This window comes from Rhinolophus hipposideros (assembly GCF_964194185.1).
Source record: "Rhinolophus hipposideros genome assembly, chromosome: 2".
In the NCBI taxonomy this organism is placed as follows: Eukaryota; Metazoa; Chordata; class Mammalia; order Chiroptera; family Rhinolophidae; genus Rhinolophus; species Rhinolophus hipposideros.
The window spans coordinates 84,427,215-84,448,583 of record NC_138048.1 but is presented as its reverse complement, the minus strand read 5'-3'; the positions used below and the strand labels follow the sequence as shown (position 1 = coordinate 84,448,583).

Genomic DNA, 21,369 nt, shown 5'->3' with positions numbered 1-21,369 from the left:
TGGAAAAAAAAATGTGAATAATAATAATAAAAAAGAATATCAATCCTCACTGTTTTTATGGGATTGGTTAGGATAAAATGAGTTTTTGGAAGTCAGGGTTGCTCACTTTAGCTCCTCGAGTACAGCCTGACACATAGCATGAGATCACCAAATTTGACTGTATTACAACTGAATACTTGTCAAAAGGCTGTTAACTGGAAGCCATTCCAAGTGTTTTTATCTAGTCCCCAGCCCCGATTTAGGCTCTCAGGTGGCAAAATTCAAAGTAATGCCTCATCCTGACGGATGCCAAGGAGTAGTGCGAAGGACTGCAGCCCCTTCTCCATAATCCCAATAGAAACATAGTTTGCTGTGCAAACTGAGCTTCATGAACAGGTTGCTGCTCCCAAACCGTTGTCTTTTGGAAATTGTGCATCCGCAGTAGAACTTTAGAGGGACCAGAGATCAAATTTCACTTCGTCATCCCTGGAGACGTCACTACGAAACTGTAAAGCAGCTTTGGCCTCCTCCAAGTCCCAAAACTTGAGGCCGCCCCACGGGCTTCAGTACCCCCACAAACCCAGCTCTGTAAAGCCACCAACTCGGCACCGCAAGCCTCTCACAGTGCTCAGAGGCGAGCCCGTAAATAAGTTGGCGGCGGTTGGATTTTCCTCGAGGGCGGGCCTTAACGGTTGGACGGGGCGGGGCGCCACGAACGCCTCCAGTTAGGGCCGGCTGCCCGGTGCGGGGGAGACACAGGCGGAACCTGGCTGGGCGCCGCGGGCTCCTCCTCCCAGGGGCCGGCCGGTCGGAGGCGGGGGTGGGGCTTGGCAGCGGGGGCGAGGCCAGGAGCCGCCGGCTCCTCTTCCCGTAGGCCAGCAGGCGGGAGACTGGGCGGGTTTCTTCTCCGGGGAGCAGGACTGAGCGGCGGGACAGGCCTGGAGGCGGGGCCTCGAGCCGAAGGGCCCGCCTCCTGAGGCGGGCTCATTGGGCGGCGGCAAGTCGGGGGTGTCTTTGGCTGGGCTGCCTAGCCACACGGGCTCTGGCTCCTCCCAGTGGCCGGCCAGGGCGGAAGCAGGAGGCGGGGGCACCGTGTGCGCCGCTGGTCTCCTCTCCCGCGGCGCTGGGGCCAGCGCACGGCAGCTACTGCGGGATTCGCGCTTTGCAGGAGGCCCGCTCCTCTCTGCGCTCGCCCGCTCCTCAACCAGGCCTTTTTTGAGCCGCGTCCCGTGGCGTCGACCCCGTCGGCCCTCTCCCGTCCCGTCTCATACTCTGGCTGCCGCGGCCCGGGCCCCGATGGCTCTGTGCAACGGAGACTCCAAGGTCAGTGTCTGGCGTGGTGATCCCCGCTTCAGCGCCTCCGGAGGGACGCTAGGCTCCGTGGCCCGGGAGCCACCGCTCGTGGCCCTTCCCCGCCCCCTCTCCTCAACCCGTCAGCGCAGCTTTGCGGCCCCGGCAGCAGCGAGTCAGAGAGCCACGGGTCGGGGCCTGTGGCGTGTTTTCTTTTCGCGAGCGGCAGGTGCCTTTGTTGATTTTGTCTGCGTGCGGGGGTTCCTGCGCCCGCCGGGCGCCGGGCGTCGGGGAAGGCGTCAGCTTCTGGCGGCCGCGCGGCTGGCCCTGGCCTCCCGGCGCCGCTGTGGGGCGCAGAGCCGGCCGCGCGCGGCCGGGGGTGGGGTAGGGAGGCGAGCGGGGGTGTGTGTACGTGGGGAGAGGGTCTTCCTCATCCCTCATCCCGTCCCTTCAGGAAGCTGGGGGCCTTTCATGCGAGCTCCCGGGGCCCGCCGAAGGCAGGGCAGGGTTGTGGCCTCGCGTGCGAGGACCGAGCTGGGCCATCGTGTCGTCTTCCCGCCACCCCGTTTCCCGCCTGCCTTCGGGGAGGCCCGCCGGGTTCCCACACGCCGGCCTGGGGGTCCCGCGCGGCTGCGAGCCCGGCCCTCGGCGAGACCGCGAGACTCTAGCACTCCCGGTTCCCGGGTGGGAGCTGGTGGCCCCAGCAAGGGTCGCTCACTCGGCTCCTGTTCCCTCACCCTTCTCCGAGGGAAGGAGCATTTCCAACCCTGCCCCCATCCCGCTCGCTCCTTGTTTTACGCGTGGGTTTGCTGTGGGACCGGCTCCCGCCGTGGGGATCCTGCGCCCTGACTCTAGCCCCGGCCGTCATGCCGGACGGCTGGGGCAGTCGGGAGTCACCGGCGCTGGAAAAGTTGCTAAGTTGCTGTGCCGAGGCGGGAGGGCGCGGGGGGGCCGCTGCGGCACTCCTCGTCCCCCCCCCCCCCACCCGGCTCACTTTTTCTTTAGCCCTTCTTTCGGCTCGCTTCTGAATGGAGCACCTGCGCTTCCATTTCTGTCTTAACAATTTCGTGGGCCTGGAATTCTTGCAGACCCTCACAAAGTCAGCTTGGTCAGCAGGAAACGGCAGTTTTGAATCGCGATTTACTTGGGCAAGGTGTACCTCCTCTATGCTGTTGAGGGCCTGGCTTTAAGAAATGACTCCGTTACATTGTATTCCGGTGTGTGGAGTTTTAAACGTCAGATGGGAATTGGTGGTGTTGTCAGGTCTTATTCAGGCAGTATTCTCTTACCAAGGTGGTGTCTAAGTGTCAGATCGTAGTGGGTCCTCTCCATGAGTGATTGCTTAGTATCTAGCAGACATTCAAAAAGTATTTGTTGAGCAAATGCGTAAAGATTGTAAGGTAGTCGATATACTCTTTTAAACCAAACATGCTGATGGTCAGACTATTTGGAGCCCTTTCTCAGGATTATAATAGGTGAATGAAGACACTCAAACCTTTAATTTCTGATCTCATTAAGTAAACCTGAGTGTACAGCTCTTTCCTGTTAACTTGCAGAGTCTTTTTCTTCTTTTTTGAGCTCTAAAACTCATTGGAAAAATTCATCTTTGTCTTGATAGAGGAAATGACTGTTATTTCCTAACTGGTGTTGTTTGTTTTCGTTCAGTTTGAATTTTAAAGAGGATCTTGATTATTAGTTTGATATATTTGAGCCTCGGATGAATTGGTGATTACCTTATTTTTATTTCTAGGTCCTTTATGTTTTATAGCATAATCAAGAATGTCATGTTCTGTTTTTTTATTTTTTTTTTTGTACTAACAATTAAATGAGGCTGAATTGGAAGCATTTTCAAGAGGAGCAATACAAGGGAATAACTATTGCATCAAAACTATAATTACTTCCTAAAGGGGAAAAAAAACAATTCACCCATGATATGTCATTGATTATAGGGACATTTCAAGTAAAGAGGAGTTTAAATGTGGGGAATAAGCATAATAAAGTAGGTGAAATAGGATATTTTTAGGAGTTCCACCTGGAAATCTGAGTAGACATCTGTTTTCCATAGCTTACTACTGAACCACCTTTCCCTTTGGAGTAAAATACAACTACTGGACTCAAGCTCGCTCTGTCCATCTGTTATGCCTCTGACTCAAAATCCAAGCTGATTTTGATTCCTATTCTGGTACATTTCAGTTTTTATTAGGATTTTCTAAAATAACATTTTTTTGTGCATGATAGAAATTTGGGAGATACCTAAAATTTGTAAAAGTATTTCAGCTCTTTTCATTAGTTTTATCCACAGAGTATCATTTTAGAGCTGGAAAGGACCTTTAAGTGTTCCAGCTTTCTATACTGAAAAACCATAGCTTGTATTAGAACCTAGTTTTTCTTTTTTTTCAGTCCTCCTTTGGTTAACAATTCAAAGCAGAGATTTTTGTTTCCTTAGTTAATGAGTTGATAAATGTTACTCAGTTAAGATCTTATTTAATAAAAACAAGAGTAAAGGTAATCAGCTATTCTTTAAAAATTTTTTACGTCTATTCAATATTGTGTATGAATAGGATATGTCAAGTATTAGACATAAAAACTTTTTTTCTAGTTCTTTTAAGGCAGGATTGATTATCAGAATAATGTTCTTTAGCTTTTGTTCTATCTTTTATGCTCTAATGTGCCATAAAACTTTCAGAGGATATTTCCCAAATCTTTAAAACTGCCTAGATACATAAAATTCTCTTAGTTACTCCTGGTTGTCCCCGGGAGAACAGAATACTTTTTTTTATTTCTTAGAACTCATGGAGATTTGTGTACATTTAAATCACCCTCATTTGTCTGTAATTTGGAGAACTAGTTTTGGTAATTTTTATCCTCTGAGTCTCATGAATGCAAATCTAGGACTCCAGAATTCTGAAATTCTGCTTTGGACGAATTTTGGATGACCCATCTTTCATTAGTTTGGGAAACATTAAATGAATAAAAGTACTTGTAGATATAACATTGTTTTGATATGTTATTAGTAATAGTGGAACTTTCTTATCTGTTTCACCCCTTCTCACATTTTATGAAAATTTCAAACACGTTAAAGAAAATTTAGTCAACATCTGTATCTAGATTCTACCATTCACCTGTCAAAAACAATTGTTAAAGCAGCTTTATTGAAATACAATTCACATACCATAACATTTGCCCATTTAAAGGGCACGGTTCATCGGATCCTAGGATATTCACAGATTTGTACAACACAGTAATTTTAAAACAGTTTCATCACCTCACAAAGAAAAACCCCATACCCTCTAGCAGTCAGTCCTCATTTTTCCCCAGCTGTCTTCTCTCTCAACCCTAGGCAACTTCTAATCAGTTTTCTGTTTCTAGATTTGCCTGTTTTGGACATTTAAATACAAAATCTTAAAATATGTAGTCTTTTGTGACCGGCTTCTTTTACTTAGTATAATGCTTTCAAAGTTCATCCATCTTGTAGCATGTGTAAGTATCTTATTCCTTTTTATTGCTGAATATATTCCATTGTACAGATAATACCACCTTTTATTTATCCATTCATTAGTTAATGGACATTGAGTTTTTTACATTTTTTTTTGATATTATGGATAATGCTATGAATATTCCTCTGTAAGTTTTTTTGCAACCATGTTTTCACTTTTCTTGGGTACATACCTATGAGCGGACTTGCTGGGTCATATAGTGATTCTTTTGAGGAACTGTCAGTCTGTTTTCCAAAGTGGCTGCAGTATTTTACATTTCTGTCAGCCCACAGTGTGTTAGGTTCTAGATTCTCCACATCGTTGCCAACACTTGTCTTTTTGATTATAGCCATCATAGTAGATATGAAGTGGTATCTTGTGGTTTTGGTTTGCATTTATCTAATTACTGATGATGTTGAGCATCTTTTCGTGTGTTGTTGGCCATTTGTATATTTTCTTTGGAGAAATGTCTATTCAGATCTTTGACCCATTTTGAAAATGGGTTGTCTTTTTATTGAGTTGTAAAGTTCTTTATTCTAGTGATAAGTCTCTAATGAGGTAGGATTTACAGATATTTTCTGCTATTCTGTGGGTTTTTTCACTTAATGGTGTCTTGTGATACACAAAAATTTTTAATGCAGTTCAATTTATTTTTCTTTTGTCACTTGTGTTTTTGGTATCATATCTAAGAAACACTTCCTAATTCAAGATCATGAAGACCTGTGTAATTACCTGTTGTCTTCTAATAGTTTTAAAGTTTTAGCTCCTATATTTAGGTCTTTGATCCATTTGAGCTGATTTTTGTATATGCTGTAAGGTAAGGTACTGACATTATTCTTTTGTTTTTGGCCATCCAGGTGTTCCGGTACCATTTTTTTTGAAAAGGCTATTCTTTCTTTTTTGAATGTCATTGACACCCTTGTAGGCTAACAATTGACTTTTGTACTCTTAATTCTGTCCCATTTATCTATACATCCATTCTTATGTCAATATTACATTGTCTTCATTTTGTAGCTTTGGTAGTAAGTCTTGAAATTGGGAAGTGTGAATCCTTCAACATTGTTCTTTTTTTTTTCTTTTTTCAAGTCGGTTTTGGCTATTCTGAGTCCTGTGAATTTCAATGTGACTCTTAAAATAAGCTTATCAATTTCTGCAAAAAAGCCAGCTACGATTTTGATAGTGATTGTGTTGAATCTGTGGATCAATGTGGGCAGTAGTATTATCTTAACAATACTAAGTTTTCTGACCCACATAGGATGTTTCCCCATTTAAGTTTTTAATTTTTCACCAATGTTACATAGCTTTTCAAGTATAAGTTTTGTACTTTCTTAAATTGTTTTATTCTTTCTGATGCTATTGTAAATGGAATTATGTTAATTACATTTTTGGATTGTTCATTGCAAGTGTATAGAGATACAATTGATTTTTCGTATATTTATCTTGTATCCTGCAACCTTACTGAACTTATCTATTTGTCTAATAATGTTTTATTGGAACCCTTAGGATTTTCTTTATACAAGAACATGTCATTTGCAAATAGAGATAGTTTTTTTTTTCCTTTCTACTCTGGATGCTTTCTATTTCATTTTCTTGCTTAATTGTCCTCGCTAATATATCTACTACAATTTTGAATAGAAGTGGCAAGGGCAGAAATCCTTGTTCCTGATCTTAGAGAGAAAGCATTTAGTCTTTTACCATTAAGTATAATGTAGCTGTGGGTGTTTTTTTTTTTTTTTTTTTTTTTGTAGATGCCCTTCATCAAGTTGAGGGAGTTCACTTCTAGTCCTAGTTTATTGAGTGTTTTTATTATGAAAAGTTGTTGGATTTTGACAAATGCTTTTTATACATATACTCAGATGATCACATGGTTTTTGTCCTTTATTGACATATGGTATATTATTAGATTGATTGGTTTTTGCATGTTAAATCAAACTTGCATATCTGGGATAAATCTCACTTGGTCATGGTCTATAATCCTTTTTTATATGTTGCTGGATTTGATTTCTTAAAATTTGTGTGGAGTTTTGCATCTATATTCATAAGAGATAATGCCTTGTACTTTTCTTGTGATATTTTTGGTTTTGGTATCAGGACAAGGATGGATATAGAATGAGTTGGGATACCATTCATTTTTTACTATACTTGCTTTGTGTGATTTTGTATGTGTGTGTGTGACACCCTAAGTTACATTATGGGGGACTATTTTTATACTGTTGCATTATTGTAATGAACTATGAGATGTTGCTTCCAACTCCAACATCTGATTGAGTGAAATAAGGCATAACACATAGAGCATTAGACAGAGAAGATAACTCTTTTGAAGATAAATTGTTAAACTTTGGGTATAGCTTGAGTTAGTCTGAACATTTTTAAGGATAAAAGTATAAACTTAACATTTTTTTTTATTTTTGGTTTTGGTTTCAGGTGTGAACTTTTAATGGCTGGTGAATTCATCCACTTAAGTGGATTTAACCTGATAGATTTTTGGTTTTGTGACAGAGTGGCTCTTAGATTTGAGTAAGTGTTGGCTTTGTTATTGACACCATGGCAGAACTTGATCATCATCCGGTATCCCTGAAGGCGGAGGGTAACAGGTGCTAATTGTAGCATTGTCCTTCAGTCTGTGGAGAGAAATGGTACTTGGAAATAGGTCACTAATAGGTGTTTTGTTTTTATTGAGGTACAATGTACATGTAGTGAAGTGCACAAATCTTTAAGTGTACAATTTGAGTTTTGACAAATGTATTTACCCACGTAACCAATCAAGATACAGGACATTTCCATCCCTCTCGAAGTTCCCTTGTGCTCCTTGGCCGCCAATCCCTTCGACAACAACCACGGTTCGGCTTTCTATAACCACACATTAGTTTAATCTGTTTTTGAATTATGTGAATGGAATTATACAACGATTCTGTCTTCTTTGTCTCAGCATAATGTTTTTGAGATTTATGCATGTTGTTGCCTGCATCAGTAGCTTGTTCATTTTTATTTTTGCGTAGTATTCCATCATATGGATACACTAGAACTTATTTATTCATTCACCTGTTGATGGCCATTTGGATTGTTTCTAGGTTTTTTGGACATAGGTTTCCTTTCTCTTGGATAAATGCCTAGGAATGGAATTGCTGGGTCAGAGGATAGCCCCTACTAGGTTTTGGTATTTTCTGTTTCCTAGGTTTGGAATATTTAGGCTGTAGTAATAGAGTACTTGATGCCTGCAAGAGATAAACCTTGGTATAGAACAACAAACTTAAAAAAATTGCATTATAATATTTTATAATAATACGGATCTTTTAAAAAGTTCTGCTTTATTTTAAGGGAAATAGTATGGTTTGTGGGTAAACAGATTATTTTAGATTGGCTTTATAGACATAAAAACGTACAGTAGAATTGCAACACTTTATTTGATAGCAATCTAAATTTTAAATCCAAAATTAATTTGACATTAAAGCTGATGAATATAAATAGAATTAGAAGTGCTCTGGATTTAACAAGGTTGGGTTTTTAGAAAATACAGCCTTGGTATTGGTGCAGTATTTTCATCTAAAGTTATTTTTAGGTATTTTATAAGAAAAGTTCTGTCAGTTTTTGAGGTGTCTTATCCCACGTAGGGTGGCACATCTTGGGCTTACCAGGCCTAGCTCTTTAGAGGTAATTAATAGTGCTTCTAGCTTTTCTTCCCTGATGTCTTTCCTTCATTAGTTACCCCTTAAAAATGGGTAAGTATGCATTTATACGTTTATCTGTAAAGCTAAAGAATCAATGTAAGTATCTTAAAAAGAAGATCACAGAGAGCTAAGCATGAATCATGACATGCTATTAATTCAGAACCTGCCATGGATGCTTTGGTGTTCGAGTTTTAAAAATCTTTCACCTTAGGTGGTGTTAGAAACATGTTCAGAACAACATGTGATACTAGTTTCTTGCTCATGAGTTTGGGGGTGAGTTCAGCGTTGCTGAGCTTCGGTAAGCTCATCCTTCCCCTGGGACTCCTCTGTTTCCCCGAAAATAAGACCTAACTGGAAAATAAGCCCTAGCATGATTTTTTAGGATTTCATCCCCTGAACATATGCCCTAATGCGTCTTTTGGAGCAAAAATTAACATTAGACCCGGTTTTATTTTCAGGGAAACATAGTAGTAGGCTCATGCTGTTTTCATGATAATGGCAGAAGCACAGGAGGCAAGTGGAACATTAAGATGGCTTAGGCTTGGCACACTGTCACTTCTGCCCTAATTACATTGGCCAAAGCAAGTTTTATGGTAGAGCCAAATGTTGGGAGTGAAGAAATGTATTCTGCCTATACCAGGACAAACTGCAAAGTCACATGACAAAAGGCATGGGTATAGGGAATAATGAAGAATTGGGGCAAATCATATGTAATCTGTTACATATGGAAAATTAAAAACATATGCACAAGTAGAGCAAAGAATATAAAGTCCCTATCATCCAGCTCAACAGTTATAAACACGTGGTTTAGTCTTCCTTTATATGTTTACTTGGTGCCTCAAAGTAAGAGGTAACATAATCTCGGTCTCTATTTTCGTGCATTAAGATTAATCAGTGGATTCAGGTGTTGCCAATTTGTCCATCCATTATCAAGTTTCTCATCAGTCTTTCACCTAATGATTTTAATAGCTGGTGCTTTAGTTCAGTGCTTCTTACAGATAGATTTGCAGTAAAAAAGGTTTTTTAAAAAAATTTAAAAAAATTCAATCCACTGAAGACTGTTATTTTTGTAAAATACAATCAATTGTTAGATAAGTGAAATTTAAAAATATAAACAAACAAAAAAAGCTCCAAATTTTTATTGTAGATTCAACAGAAATAACATTACTCTGCCAACTTGTTATACAAGTTTACAATGTATATATAAAATTTATGTACTTTTTCTCAATATGAACTAGTAACAAACTGTTTGCAGATCAGCACTCGTCCTTTTGTGGACCATACTAGCTTAGATCCATTATTTTATTAGGGATTGCAAAATGTTGATATTCTAATTATATTCTTTCTGAATTCTCTTATAAAGAACTTTCATTAACTATGTTTACTTGTGGTAGAGTTTATACTGGAAGGCAAAATGCATACCTTTCCATTAGTTTTACTATGTTAATAGTTTTTTCAAGTTTTATTAGTTCATTATTTGCAACAAAGTGTAGTTGCTGTTACAGTATAAAGGGCCACTTGTTGAAAGGTGACTGGTTTTGTGAAGTATAATAATAGCATCTTGAAAAAAATGGACCATGAACTAAATACATGTGAAATTGTTACATTCTACTGCTTAAACTTTACATGAAAAAAACTATAGTGCTCGCTTTGGCAATGTACTAACATTGGAATGCTACAGGGAAGATTAGCGTGGCCCTTGTGCAAGGATGACATGCAAATTTGTGAAGCGTTCCATATTTGAAAAAGAAAGAAAAAAATATAGGTCTCTTCTAACCTAAAATTACTTTAAAGTATTTTAGGAGTAGTGGTTATGAGGCAAAATTGAGTCTGTTGACAAACTCAGTGGTATATTTAGGAAGAGATATCTCTTTGATTATCTTTCATCTGTGCCTGACGAATCATCTTGAGGTCATCTATTGTATACTGATAGTATGGAGACAGGAGTTGAAGAGAGGTCGTGAAGTTGGGGGATCAATCTGTTTTTATTTCTTTGTTTGCTTCTTTACAAAGAACATTTGTTCCTTTTTCATGTTAAACTATACACATGTGCACACTTGATGTCATCTTCAAAAGAAATATTTTTTGTTAAAATGATAGATCTCAGTCATAACAGGAATGCAGAGTCAGTTGGGAAAACTAAAGGTCAACATAAAAGAAACCTGTGAGGTAACTTAATAGCGAAAATCAGACTGAACATAGCTCAGAACTTTTTCTTCCCATGTTTTAATAGTATGACAGCCAGTGTTACTAAATGTGTGTGTGTGTGTGTGTGTGTGTGTGTGTGTGTGTGTGTGTACGCTGGCAACTTATGCAGGTTGATTTGGGCAGATTGATAGTGGTTTAGATTTGTTTAGAGATGACTTTGTTCCTCAGTTGGCTAATGCTCACCATTGAATGGAAAAACAACTGTAAGAAAACTTTTAAGGATTTAAAAGTCATGAGATAAGGAGTAGTAGTTGACTTTAGCCAACAGTGTCAAATTTTCTGCTACGCAATTTAGAACTGGCTACATAGGTATAGTTTGTCAACCAAATAACATTGCCATAAATTTCTGGCTGAACCTGTTAAATCCAAGGGGAAAATAATTGTTCCCTTCAAAGGTGAGTAATTGGTACTACAAACTGAGGCATGGACTAAATTTTGATTTTCCCTCAAGTTAGAAGAGAAAGATAATATAAAGTTTGTGGTTTTATCTTACCCAGCATTCACATGTATAAATTCGATCCATTACTAGTTTAGTGGTTACCCAGAGGGGAAGGGGGGTGGGGGGTGGGAGAGGAGGGTAAGGGGGATCAAGTCTATGGTGATGGAAGGAGAACTGACTCTGGGTGGTGATTACACAATGGGATTTATAGATGATGTAATACAGAATTGTACACCTGAAATCTATGTAATTTTACTAACAATTGTCACCCCAATAAATTTAAAAAAATTAGATCCATTACAACTCTAGTTAATATGAGAAGATGGAATTTCTCAAACATTTCCATGATTTAGAATTAGTATATGGGAGTCTGGCTATCTTGAATGAATGCTAGAAGTAGTATCTGAGTCCAAGCTAAACTGCTTTTTAATTAATTGATTTTAGATAGTACATTCAGACTGTTCATTATGCTCAGGAGTGGTACCCACTTAAACTTGAAACGAGCTATCGGCACCTTATATATAGAAAAGGGTAGAAGAGGATTTGGAATGACTTGGAAAAATCAAGACACACAGTTGGCAATTCCAAAGAAGGTAAAGTTCTAATAAGTATCGATTGGTTCAGTAAAGGAGGAAAAAGAAATTAGAAACAATGTGGAGATGGTGGTGGATTGGTCCTATATAATATGCGCAAACAAATGAATTCCCACCTACTACCATGTTTCCCCGAAAATAAGACCTAGCCGGACCATCAGCTCTAATGCGTCCTTTGGAGCAAAAATTAATGTAAGACCCGGTCTTATTTTACTATAAGACCGGGTCTTTAATGTAATGTAATGTAATATTATATAATAGGTATAATATTATAATGCAGTGTAATATAAACTGGGTCTTATATGAATTTTTGTTCCAAAAGACGCATTAGAGCTGATGGTCCAGCTACGTCTTATTTTCGGGGAAACAGGGTATCTTGAAATCTCAGGGAAGTTTTCTCAATGTATGAAGTCATTAACAAACCAAGAGCAGTAAAAGGCTAAGAAAACACTGTATGTCATCAGGGACTTGTATTTCCCAAACCTATTGAACAACTGAAAAAAAATAGTAATTTATTGAAGGAATTCCAATAGAAACCACTAGGGTGCACGTTTAGATTGAAGGAGGTAGAGAAAAGTAAACTCAGATGAATTGAGTGATCAAAATTTTTGTTTACAATGTTTAGTATCTACGAGTGTATTGAAATAAGACAAATAGAACAAAAGTCAGTCATCATAATTTAGGCAACATGAAACAGTTGATGATTGGTAAACATTGCTTATACAACTAAATGTATATCCAGTATTGTGTATTATTGCGGGGAGGGGGGTGGACAGGGAGGGTGTTGTATCATGACTTACAGATTTCTCAGGTATAACATCATTTACTAAAGGCATTTTATACATTTGTTACATACAATGAACAACTGCATAACTGTCATTTGTATTCAATAATTGCACCTGAATTACACACACACACACACATATATATATATATATATATATATATAGTAAGAGAATTATTTAGAGACAGTTTTTCGAATCATATACCACTTATTCACAGATAAAGGATGTCTATATATCTATATGAAATAAATTAGTTTTGATATTTCTCAACCTTTTTCGTGTCCAGTCTTACTCTTCTAAATTACCTTTTGACTTGAGCTGTCGGGTCTTGCTTTTCCATACATCTTTGCCATCAAGAAGTTTGGTAATTCAGCATTTCTTGAGAATGCTCAGTTACTTCTGGGATTTTTTTCCAGGCCAGTGACAGCTCATTCTGCAAGTTTTGATGTTAGCACTTCCTTGGTCTTACCAGAAGAGGTCAATAGAAGTTTTTCAGGTAATAACCAGAACACAGTCCTTCTTCAAATGGTTTTTAAATGTTTGCTGACTGAAATGTGAAGGGGCTGCATTTGTCTGATCATACCACTAGGAAAAACAAGCCACTGCATTTTCCAGGCATCTTATTGAACTGCTCATAGAATACATAAGGAATGACAGATGGTGAGTCACATAAAGCTCCAACATGTCTATTTTAGATGACTTTCAGCCAGGTTCGCCTTTATTTCTTTCCCTGAACCCTTGGATCATCTTTCTGCTCTAAGGGAGATTTCCTGAGAGACTGGGAATCTCTCTCCCTTAAGGGATTTTATGTCAAATTGTACGTAACTATGACCATGGTAATGACCGTTGTGTTACTGAGCTGATGGAACATTTAGAATGCAGTGTGGTGTCAGAGATGACCATCTTCTTTCAGTTGGCGTGTTTGAGATTGATTCATCCATGTTGGGATTTTTCAGCCAGAGAGGACAGCGTACCACTCTGTGGGACCCTGGAGGATTTAAAGAACAGTTTAGGCCTCGTAAGGGCTTGGACATTATTGGGCTTGGACTTGACTGAATTTTATTATATGGGGAAGTCACTGTAGGGTTTTAAGCAGGGAGAGGACTTGAATCAGATTTTTTTCTTTTAAGCACACAGACATGTTAACCAAGTGATCAAAGTCAGTATTACCGGTAGTGGAAGAAATTAACATTTTGTCCTTGTCGTTGTATCACATCCGGAGGAGATATGATAACATCACCAGTGTAAAATTGTCGCCAAAAAATGTTTACCTGGAATCTAATCATGAGGCAACAAACAAATCCTGGTCCTGGGACATTCTACAAAAAGGTGGTCTGAACTTTAAAAAATGTCAGTGTCATGAAAGACCATAAAAAGGTGAAGAGGTAAATAGTTGTAAAGGAGATGATGGTTCTGGAATTTTTTAAAAAGCCATCAAGGACATTATATGTAACATTTTGGGGAATTTGCTTGTAGATACTATCAGTGTGAAGTTTCTTGAGTGTAGTAGTGAATTGTAGTTATGTAGGAGAATGTTCCTGTTTGTAGGAGGTGCATGTTGAAAACATTTGGGGGGAATGAAATACCTATAATTTACTTTCCAGTATTTGGGGAGGGGAGAAGTATATATAGATAAAAATAAGCAAATGTAGCAAAAATATTACTAATTGTTGTATTTGGGTGGAAGACAGTATTTGTTGTATAATACTTTCAGCTTTTCTGTAGATTTAAAATTTTTCAAAATGAAAAAAAGAGAAGGGTAGACCAAGCATATGATAAGGACAAGAACTAGAGAATCTTAACTCTCAAATTTCATTCAACGTTGTACGTCAGATGGTCTCTTACAAAAAAACTGTGAAGTTGACATTTCTAATGTACCTGAAGTATTGAATAATTTTGTGAAGAAAAGGTACTGTTTTTCCAGAGTTATAGGTGTGGTGAGATTAGATAAGTAAAAATGGTCAAACATCCACTGGTAGCCTTTTGGTAATGAAAGGGTTATTTTGGGTCGTTGAGTATCTCGTATCACTAAAATTTGTGTGTGTGTGTGTTTTAAAAATCTCTTTTAACCCTAAAAATTTTAATTATATTTTGACAATTGAAGGCTTCTAATGTGAAAGGTCTTTTTAAAGGGGAACTACTTGAATAAGTTTAATATGATGAAATTCAATTTCCAAAATTGTTTAATGATGAAATTCAATTTCCAAAATCGTTTATATCGTATAATGGTGCTTTGCTCAGGCATCATCAGAGCATCATTTCACTTACATGAGCAAACTTTCTAAAGTAATAAAGCATACACCTTTTTAGTACCAAAATATTAAAAAATAAAATAACTTCGAAGGTAGGTTTCCAAAAATATATAGTTGAGTGAATTATAAGTCATATGTACGTTTTATTCAAAATACTCAAAGGTTTTTTTTTCTTTAAAGCCCAGTGATTTTGTTAAGAGTAGTCTTGGGATTGGATATTCTGGGTTCAAAGTCTAATTTGATCCGTATTCTTTCATGCCTTGTATAATTTTCTTAATATCTTTTAGCTCATTTAGAAATAGTGCATTCCAGTTTTGATCTGCTGAATATGCCTTTCTGTCTTGCTTTCTTGTAGAGATGTTACTCTATTCCTTGTTCCCTCATTTTTACTTTTAGTTACTTTGTATGGGATTTAACTTCTGTACTTTTTGTTTCTCTTTTATGTGAATTTAATTTTCCTGAATTTTAGGAAGGAATCTTTGTTCATATCATATATAACTTTATAGCGTTCCCACTTCTGTCAGCATTAGGGCAGCTTGTTTTCTAAGGATTCCTAGTTCTGATGCTTCCCCTCCCTCTCTGTAGTCTGGCTCTTCTGTTTTCCTTCTCCCTTGTCCTACTTAATTTTGATTCTGTTCCCAGAACTTGTACCTCTTTGAGAACCCTGTCCTGGAAGGGAGCCCTGGCCTGTTAGCTTGGAAGGTTCATGGGGATTAAACCCCTTCTCCCCTTAGGTCTTACCTCAAGTCTCTTGCCATCTGTGCACCACTGAAGTAGGCAGCCATCCTCCCTGTGCAGCGGCTGTTCTCCAGTTGGCCCTGCACTTTGTTTGTAGCTAGTACCCATTGGCAGTTTTGGAATTCTCCTGTTCTCAAGTTCCTAATGAGTCCAGATTGCTTCCTACACAGACGCGGTAATACCGGGTTTGTGACTGTGGTAGTTTGTTCCCACCAGCTAGTATTTTGAATTTCTTGCGGGGAATAACTTGTCATTTAGTTATTTGGTAAATGTCTTGGGTTTTTGGTTTTGCTGTCTGGTTGTTCAGTGATATGTGTGGGGATTCAGGAAGATCCAAAAATGATGGTGTCTCCGTCTTCCCAGAATCTGCCAGATTTCTTTGCCTTAATAATTCTTAAATAGGATGCTGAATATGGTTTAGCCTTTCCCCTAGTATTGTTGTCTTGATACCTTAAAAGATATCTATGAACATCATTTACTTTATTATGATGACCTCAGGTCAGTTGAGATGGATGTTAGCCTTAAACCTTTAGGCTTTTGTCTTTACTTTTCAATAGATTTTATTAGAAGAATAGATTTTTCTGTCCTGTGATGTTGAATTTCATTTGTCTCTACTATTGATGTGACTAATAGCGCCTTTTCTCACTAGGGTACTTTTTCTAATCTGCCACAGGTTTTAAAGTCTAATTATTAAACTTTACAACTCAATGCAAAGTAGGAGTAGGTAGATTCAAAGTTTTGAGGGAAAGGAACTTTTGCTTTTATCATTGGTGGCCTTTTTTGCTTTCCTCTGAGTTGTTGAAGCTTTGTGCCGAATAGGCAAGTTGATAGGTGAGGTAGAAAGAAGGGAGACAAAGATTCATTGTTTTCTCAATAACACGGTATAATGTGATTGACCATTTTTAAAAATTACTAACAGTATAAAATTTTCTTTTAAAATACATTTATTTAAGTAAAAATTTAAAGAAATACCGACCAGTCTTACTTCACAATAGTAAAACAACCATAAAAATGATCATGTAAGCTGAAACTATACAAAATAATTTTAATCAATGGGAAAATTATGACGGTTTCATGACATTTAAAATTTTTTGTTAAAACATTAACTCTTACAGTTAATTATAAAAGTATAGGGAAATAAAAACAGTAAAACCACTATTTAGTATACTATAACTTAAAACATTAGAAGCATTGAAACTTGTTTTATTTCTTTGTAAAAAACTTATTGAGTATTTTAAACTGTGCTTCCCTTATCTTTTCTATGCCTTGATGACTTTCAACATTTTATCCTTTGCACTTTTGAATATCATGAAATATCTCCAATAGTTTCTTTAATTTGAAGTATTTTCCTGGAGTTACTTCCTCTGGACAGCCTTCTCACTGTGACTTTCCTCACTGATGTTGATAAGTTCTCCTTTGCTAAGTTACTCTGGTTGCACCTCTAGAGGCGTTCAAACCACAGCAGTGGGTTTTTTTCCCTTTTTTTTTTTTTGTGGGGGGGAAGGGAAACAGGACTTTATTGGGGAACGGTGTGTACTTCTAGGCCTTTTTTTCCAAGTCAAGTTGTTGTCCTTTCAGTCTTAGTTGTGGAGGGTACAGCTCAGCTCCAGGTCCAGTTGCAGTTGCTAGTTGCAGGGGGCGCTGCCCACCATCCCTTGCGGGAGTCGAACCAGCAACCTTGTGGTTGAGAGCCCGCGCGCTCCGACCAACCGAGCCATCTGGCCATCCTGGAGCTCAGCGGCAGCTCAGTGACTTCATTCTTGTTGGAGGGCACAGCTCACCGGCCCATGTGGGAATCGATCTGGCAGCCCTGTTGCCCACAGCTTGCGCTGTAACCACCTGATCCACCTGCCCGCCCCCCACAGCAGTGTTAACCTTGCCACAGTCGGCTCTTTATTCTGTAACTTCACTTACACTGGAATCGAATTTCATTTCCAGCGTATCACTTTTCATTTTTTTGCTGCACTTTCCTCTTTGTTGGTAAATTGCTTGTTTGGATTATCCATATGTGCAAAATGCCCTGTGGATTTATCACTGGGAGGCAGCACTGCACTCTTGTCTGTTGTGCAATAATCAGTTGACAACATACTTTGAAAGAAGTGACATGATTGGTCACTAATCGTGATGCTCATCTGTTATTTATATGATGATTTATGGACTGAAGAACTGGCAAAGTTTGTTACTTCATGTACTCACAGTTAATTTGTAGTAACTGAAATTTGAGCCATGTTGGGGACTGGCCTTGGTATAAACCATGGTAACTGAAATTCGTGCGTATCAGCATCATGCAAAGTGAGAACTCTGCCTATAATATTAAAAAACAGGTTGTACTTGGATTTGGTAAAAATTGTGAAGGTGATAATGGGACTGAATCTGAGAAATTTACACGATAACAGTGGTCTTTCAAAAATACTTTAAGTGTTCTTTAGGAAAAAAGTAGATTAAGATTAAGGGATTTTTAGATATATTCCTTGAAGGGAAGAGTACCTTAGGACTGAGGACAAAGGTCTAAAAGGAGAAAGTTTTAGTATTTCTTGCACTAATATATTCTATAAACTGCTTCTTTCTGTGATTTGATTTTTCTTCATTGTTCAATATTCATATGATTAAAATCTTCATATTTGTGATGAGTACTTCTTTCTGGCCTGTGGTTGGTCCCTCTTGCAAATCCTCCTCTGTAGTGGTTGTGACTGGTGCTTTTTTTATTACTGCAGCAGAAGTGTTTGTGAGGTCTACATTTATTTTTTCACATAAATACAAAGGGAGGAGGGATGGAAAGGGTTACAAGTGTCTGAAGGACTGAATTAAGCTTTTTCACATGCAAATTTTACAACTGGAGGGGAGAAAACTCCAAAAATATGTTTATTGTAAACATTTACAACATACTGAAGAGCATAAAGAAACAAAACTTAAGATCACCTGTAATTCCAGCACTCAAATACAACCTCTGTTAATATTTTGGTGTATATATGTCCATACTTTAGTTTTTATACGTGCACAGAAACACTGCAGTTTTACACCAAATATTTTAAAATGGGACCATACCGTATATGCTTCCTTCAAGGATTTTCAGGGTACATACACATTTTGAAAGGTTTTTCTTAAGTATCCAAAGCAGCATAGAGACTAGACAAAAATGAACAGAGTGTACCTCTCAGCCAACTTGAATGATTTTAGTACAAAAGCAATGTTGTTTTATTCAATGTTTTATTCATTCACCTACTCTTGCATTATTTTGAAGCCAGTACCAGGTAAATATTTCAGCACACATAGTTAAAAATTTTACGTTTTGCCGAATTGCTTTTTAGAAAACTGTCACCGGTGTATACCTGACAGAAATAGGATTACAAAACCTTTAAAAATTTTTGGTGTTATGGGTGAGATGCATGTATATCATTTTCCTCAGTTAATATGCGGAATCCTAATAAAGTGAATTTGAACAAGCTCCTACTGTGGCAGCAAACTTTACAGTTTCTCATCAGTATCTCCCTCCTTGCAATGGCTGTAAGTGTTTGATGGGTAACCGTTTAATTTATTGTCCAAATGGGATGCTTTTGAGGTTTGAAGGAGGCACTATTAATTATAATGACAGTATAACGCATAAAGCAGGAGTATATTTTGGCACAGCTGTGTTGTATGCTCACCATATTATTAAAGAACATGAGATGCATTATACATAAAGTGACTGCATCATGTAGTCAATGAATGGTAGCTTTTATTAAAGTGTTTGTTTATGTATGCCAGTATATGGATATGGATAAAAAAAATCTCCACTTTAAAACAAGTGTTTTGAGTTTGGCAACTCAGAAAGCCCTAATTTAACCGTTTTTGTTTCTTTGTGTTTTTGGAGCTGACAGTGTGACCGCTGTTTTTTTTAAAGTAGATCTAATTTTCATAATTAAGATATTTGTATTAATATTTGCAGCTGGAGAATGCTGGAGGAGACCTTAAAGATGGCTGCCACCACTATGAAGGAGCTGTTGTCATTCTGGATGCTGGTGCTCAGTACGGGAAAGTCATAGACCGAAGAGTGAGGGAACTGTTCGTGCAGTCTGAAATCTTCCCCTTGGAAACACCAGCATTTGCTATCAAAGAGCATGGATTCCGGTAGACTTTTCACTTCGGTTTTTTCTGAGGAGATTGAGCTTAGATTGTGGGATATTTCATTATTAAATTTGCTTTGGGCACTGCTTTTTTTTTTTTTAAATGAATATAAGACAATGGAATGGTTCTGATTAAAGGAAAAATTTAAGTTTCCAGTTAAAAAGATTACCTTAATTTTAATTGCACAGTTGTAAGAACTTACCATTTGAACATTTTATGGAATGGAATTTCATGGAATTTCTGGATCAGACTTAGATATGACTAAGTCTGTATTATGGTTATTCATTCATTTGATCCAAGAACATTTGATCAAATGAATATATACAGTGACTAGAGTACCTAAATGAGAATTCTGTGTACAGTGAGTCTCTTTTGCTTCCTATCCCAAGAAAGAATTTGTAAAATAAAATTTCTTAAGTCTAATATGGGGCTAATTCCGCAGCTTTACTCTTAGAATAGTCAAAAAGATAGCCAACTTGCATATAGTTTCTTGTTTAACAACTATTTCTGGTTAATGCTATGCCTTTTCTCATGGAATTACTGTTCGTATTCCGAAGTAAGCAACTGCAGTTTATATCCTCATTTGGCTCTTAAATGTTAATGCTATGTTTCTTCCAAAACATTGTTTTTCTTAGAAACATTAATAACTATTTTTCTAATGGAAAAAGTTAACTTTTAACTTTAGACTTCATAGACAGGTATACAAGATCCTGTGATTCTTGTTTCTGAAAGTGAATTGGAAGTCAAAATGCATATTTAATTTAACTCTGTCCTAGTCTTAGGATACAGATTAAAACAGCTATATTTTTTAAACTGTCGAATTTTAGAGTAAGATGGGACTCTTGAGTTTATCTAATTCACCTGCCTTCATTGCCAGTGAGAACCAGTGTTGGCACAATCAAAAAACTTTGTGAGAAATCTGAATGGGTCTCTGTCACATCCAAAGTTCTTCATTCCCCTTACCCAAAACAAACCAACAAAAAATTCCCAGCAAACTAATCGAGATAATTGTTTTAGCATAGGGTGGACAGATACTTGGCAATAAAAGTCTACTTGTTTTTCTCATCACCTGATCCTAAATAGTTCCTAGATCATGCTTGTGCCCGTGTAGGACAATGGGAACTATGGCACTGTGGCTTTTATTAAGTTAGTCCTTCCTGCCGAGATACCTATTTGAGCACTCTTTTTCTCGAGTAAATGTTAGTTTTATGACATGAGAGACATCTTAACCTCTCCCTGGTTTTAGAACCTTGATCTGCCTGATAACATAAAATATGTATCAGGAATGCCTTAGGCTTTGACTTGCAAGTTAGTTTCAAAATAATAGCAGGATAGAAATAGAAGACTGAAAATGAGTGATTAGCTCTTCTCAAGACTTACTGAGATAAGAATTTTCATAATTGGTTTAAATACTGCTTGAGTTTTATCCCTGATTAAGACCATTGCCTTTTCAAGTATTAAGAATCTTAGAGCCTTGAGTTGTTTATCAGATTAATGAGAGGTGCTGGGCAGTCCCATGGTGGTTATTATCCTTTATAAAATTATATAAAACATACTGAAATTCTAGAGGTTGTGATTATTATGTTTTATAGAATTTTATCATTTGCAATTTTAGGAAGCTAGGTTACGTATCTCCTCTTAGGAGTAACCCCACATCCCTTTAGAATTATCTTAAAGATGTCACATTTATCACCTGTTTACATTGTCTTCAGTTTCTTTTTGCATAAGATAGGCTAGCAAGCATATACCATAATTCATGTTTCCAATACAAAGTTCAAAGAGTGAAGCTTTTGAGATCACTTAAATGATTATTTTATTTGTGTGTGTGTGTGTGTGT

The 21,369-nt window shown here is 38.0% G+C and overlaps 1 protein-coding gene across 1 annotated transcript in view; it reads left to right on the top strand.

Annotated features, from left to right (window-relative positions):
- Positions 1–826: 826 nt before the first annotated feature.
- The window catches only part of GMPS (guanine monophosphate synthase), a 59,431-nt gene continuing 38,888 nt past the window's right edge, over positions 827–21,369 (top strand). Inside the window, exons 1-2 of the mRNA XM_081066079.1 lie at positions 827–1,302; positions 19,354–19,535. Of these exons, the coding sequence (XP_080922205.1) occupies positions 1,276–1,302; positions 19,354–19,535 (209 nt within the window). The 5' untranslated portion in view covers positions 827–1,275. The remainder of the gene's footprint in view (positions 1,303–19,353; positions 19,536–21,369) is intronic.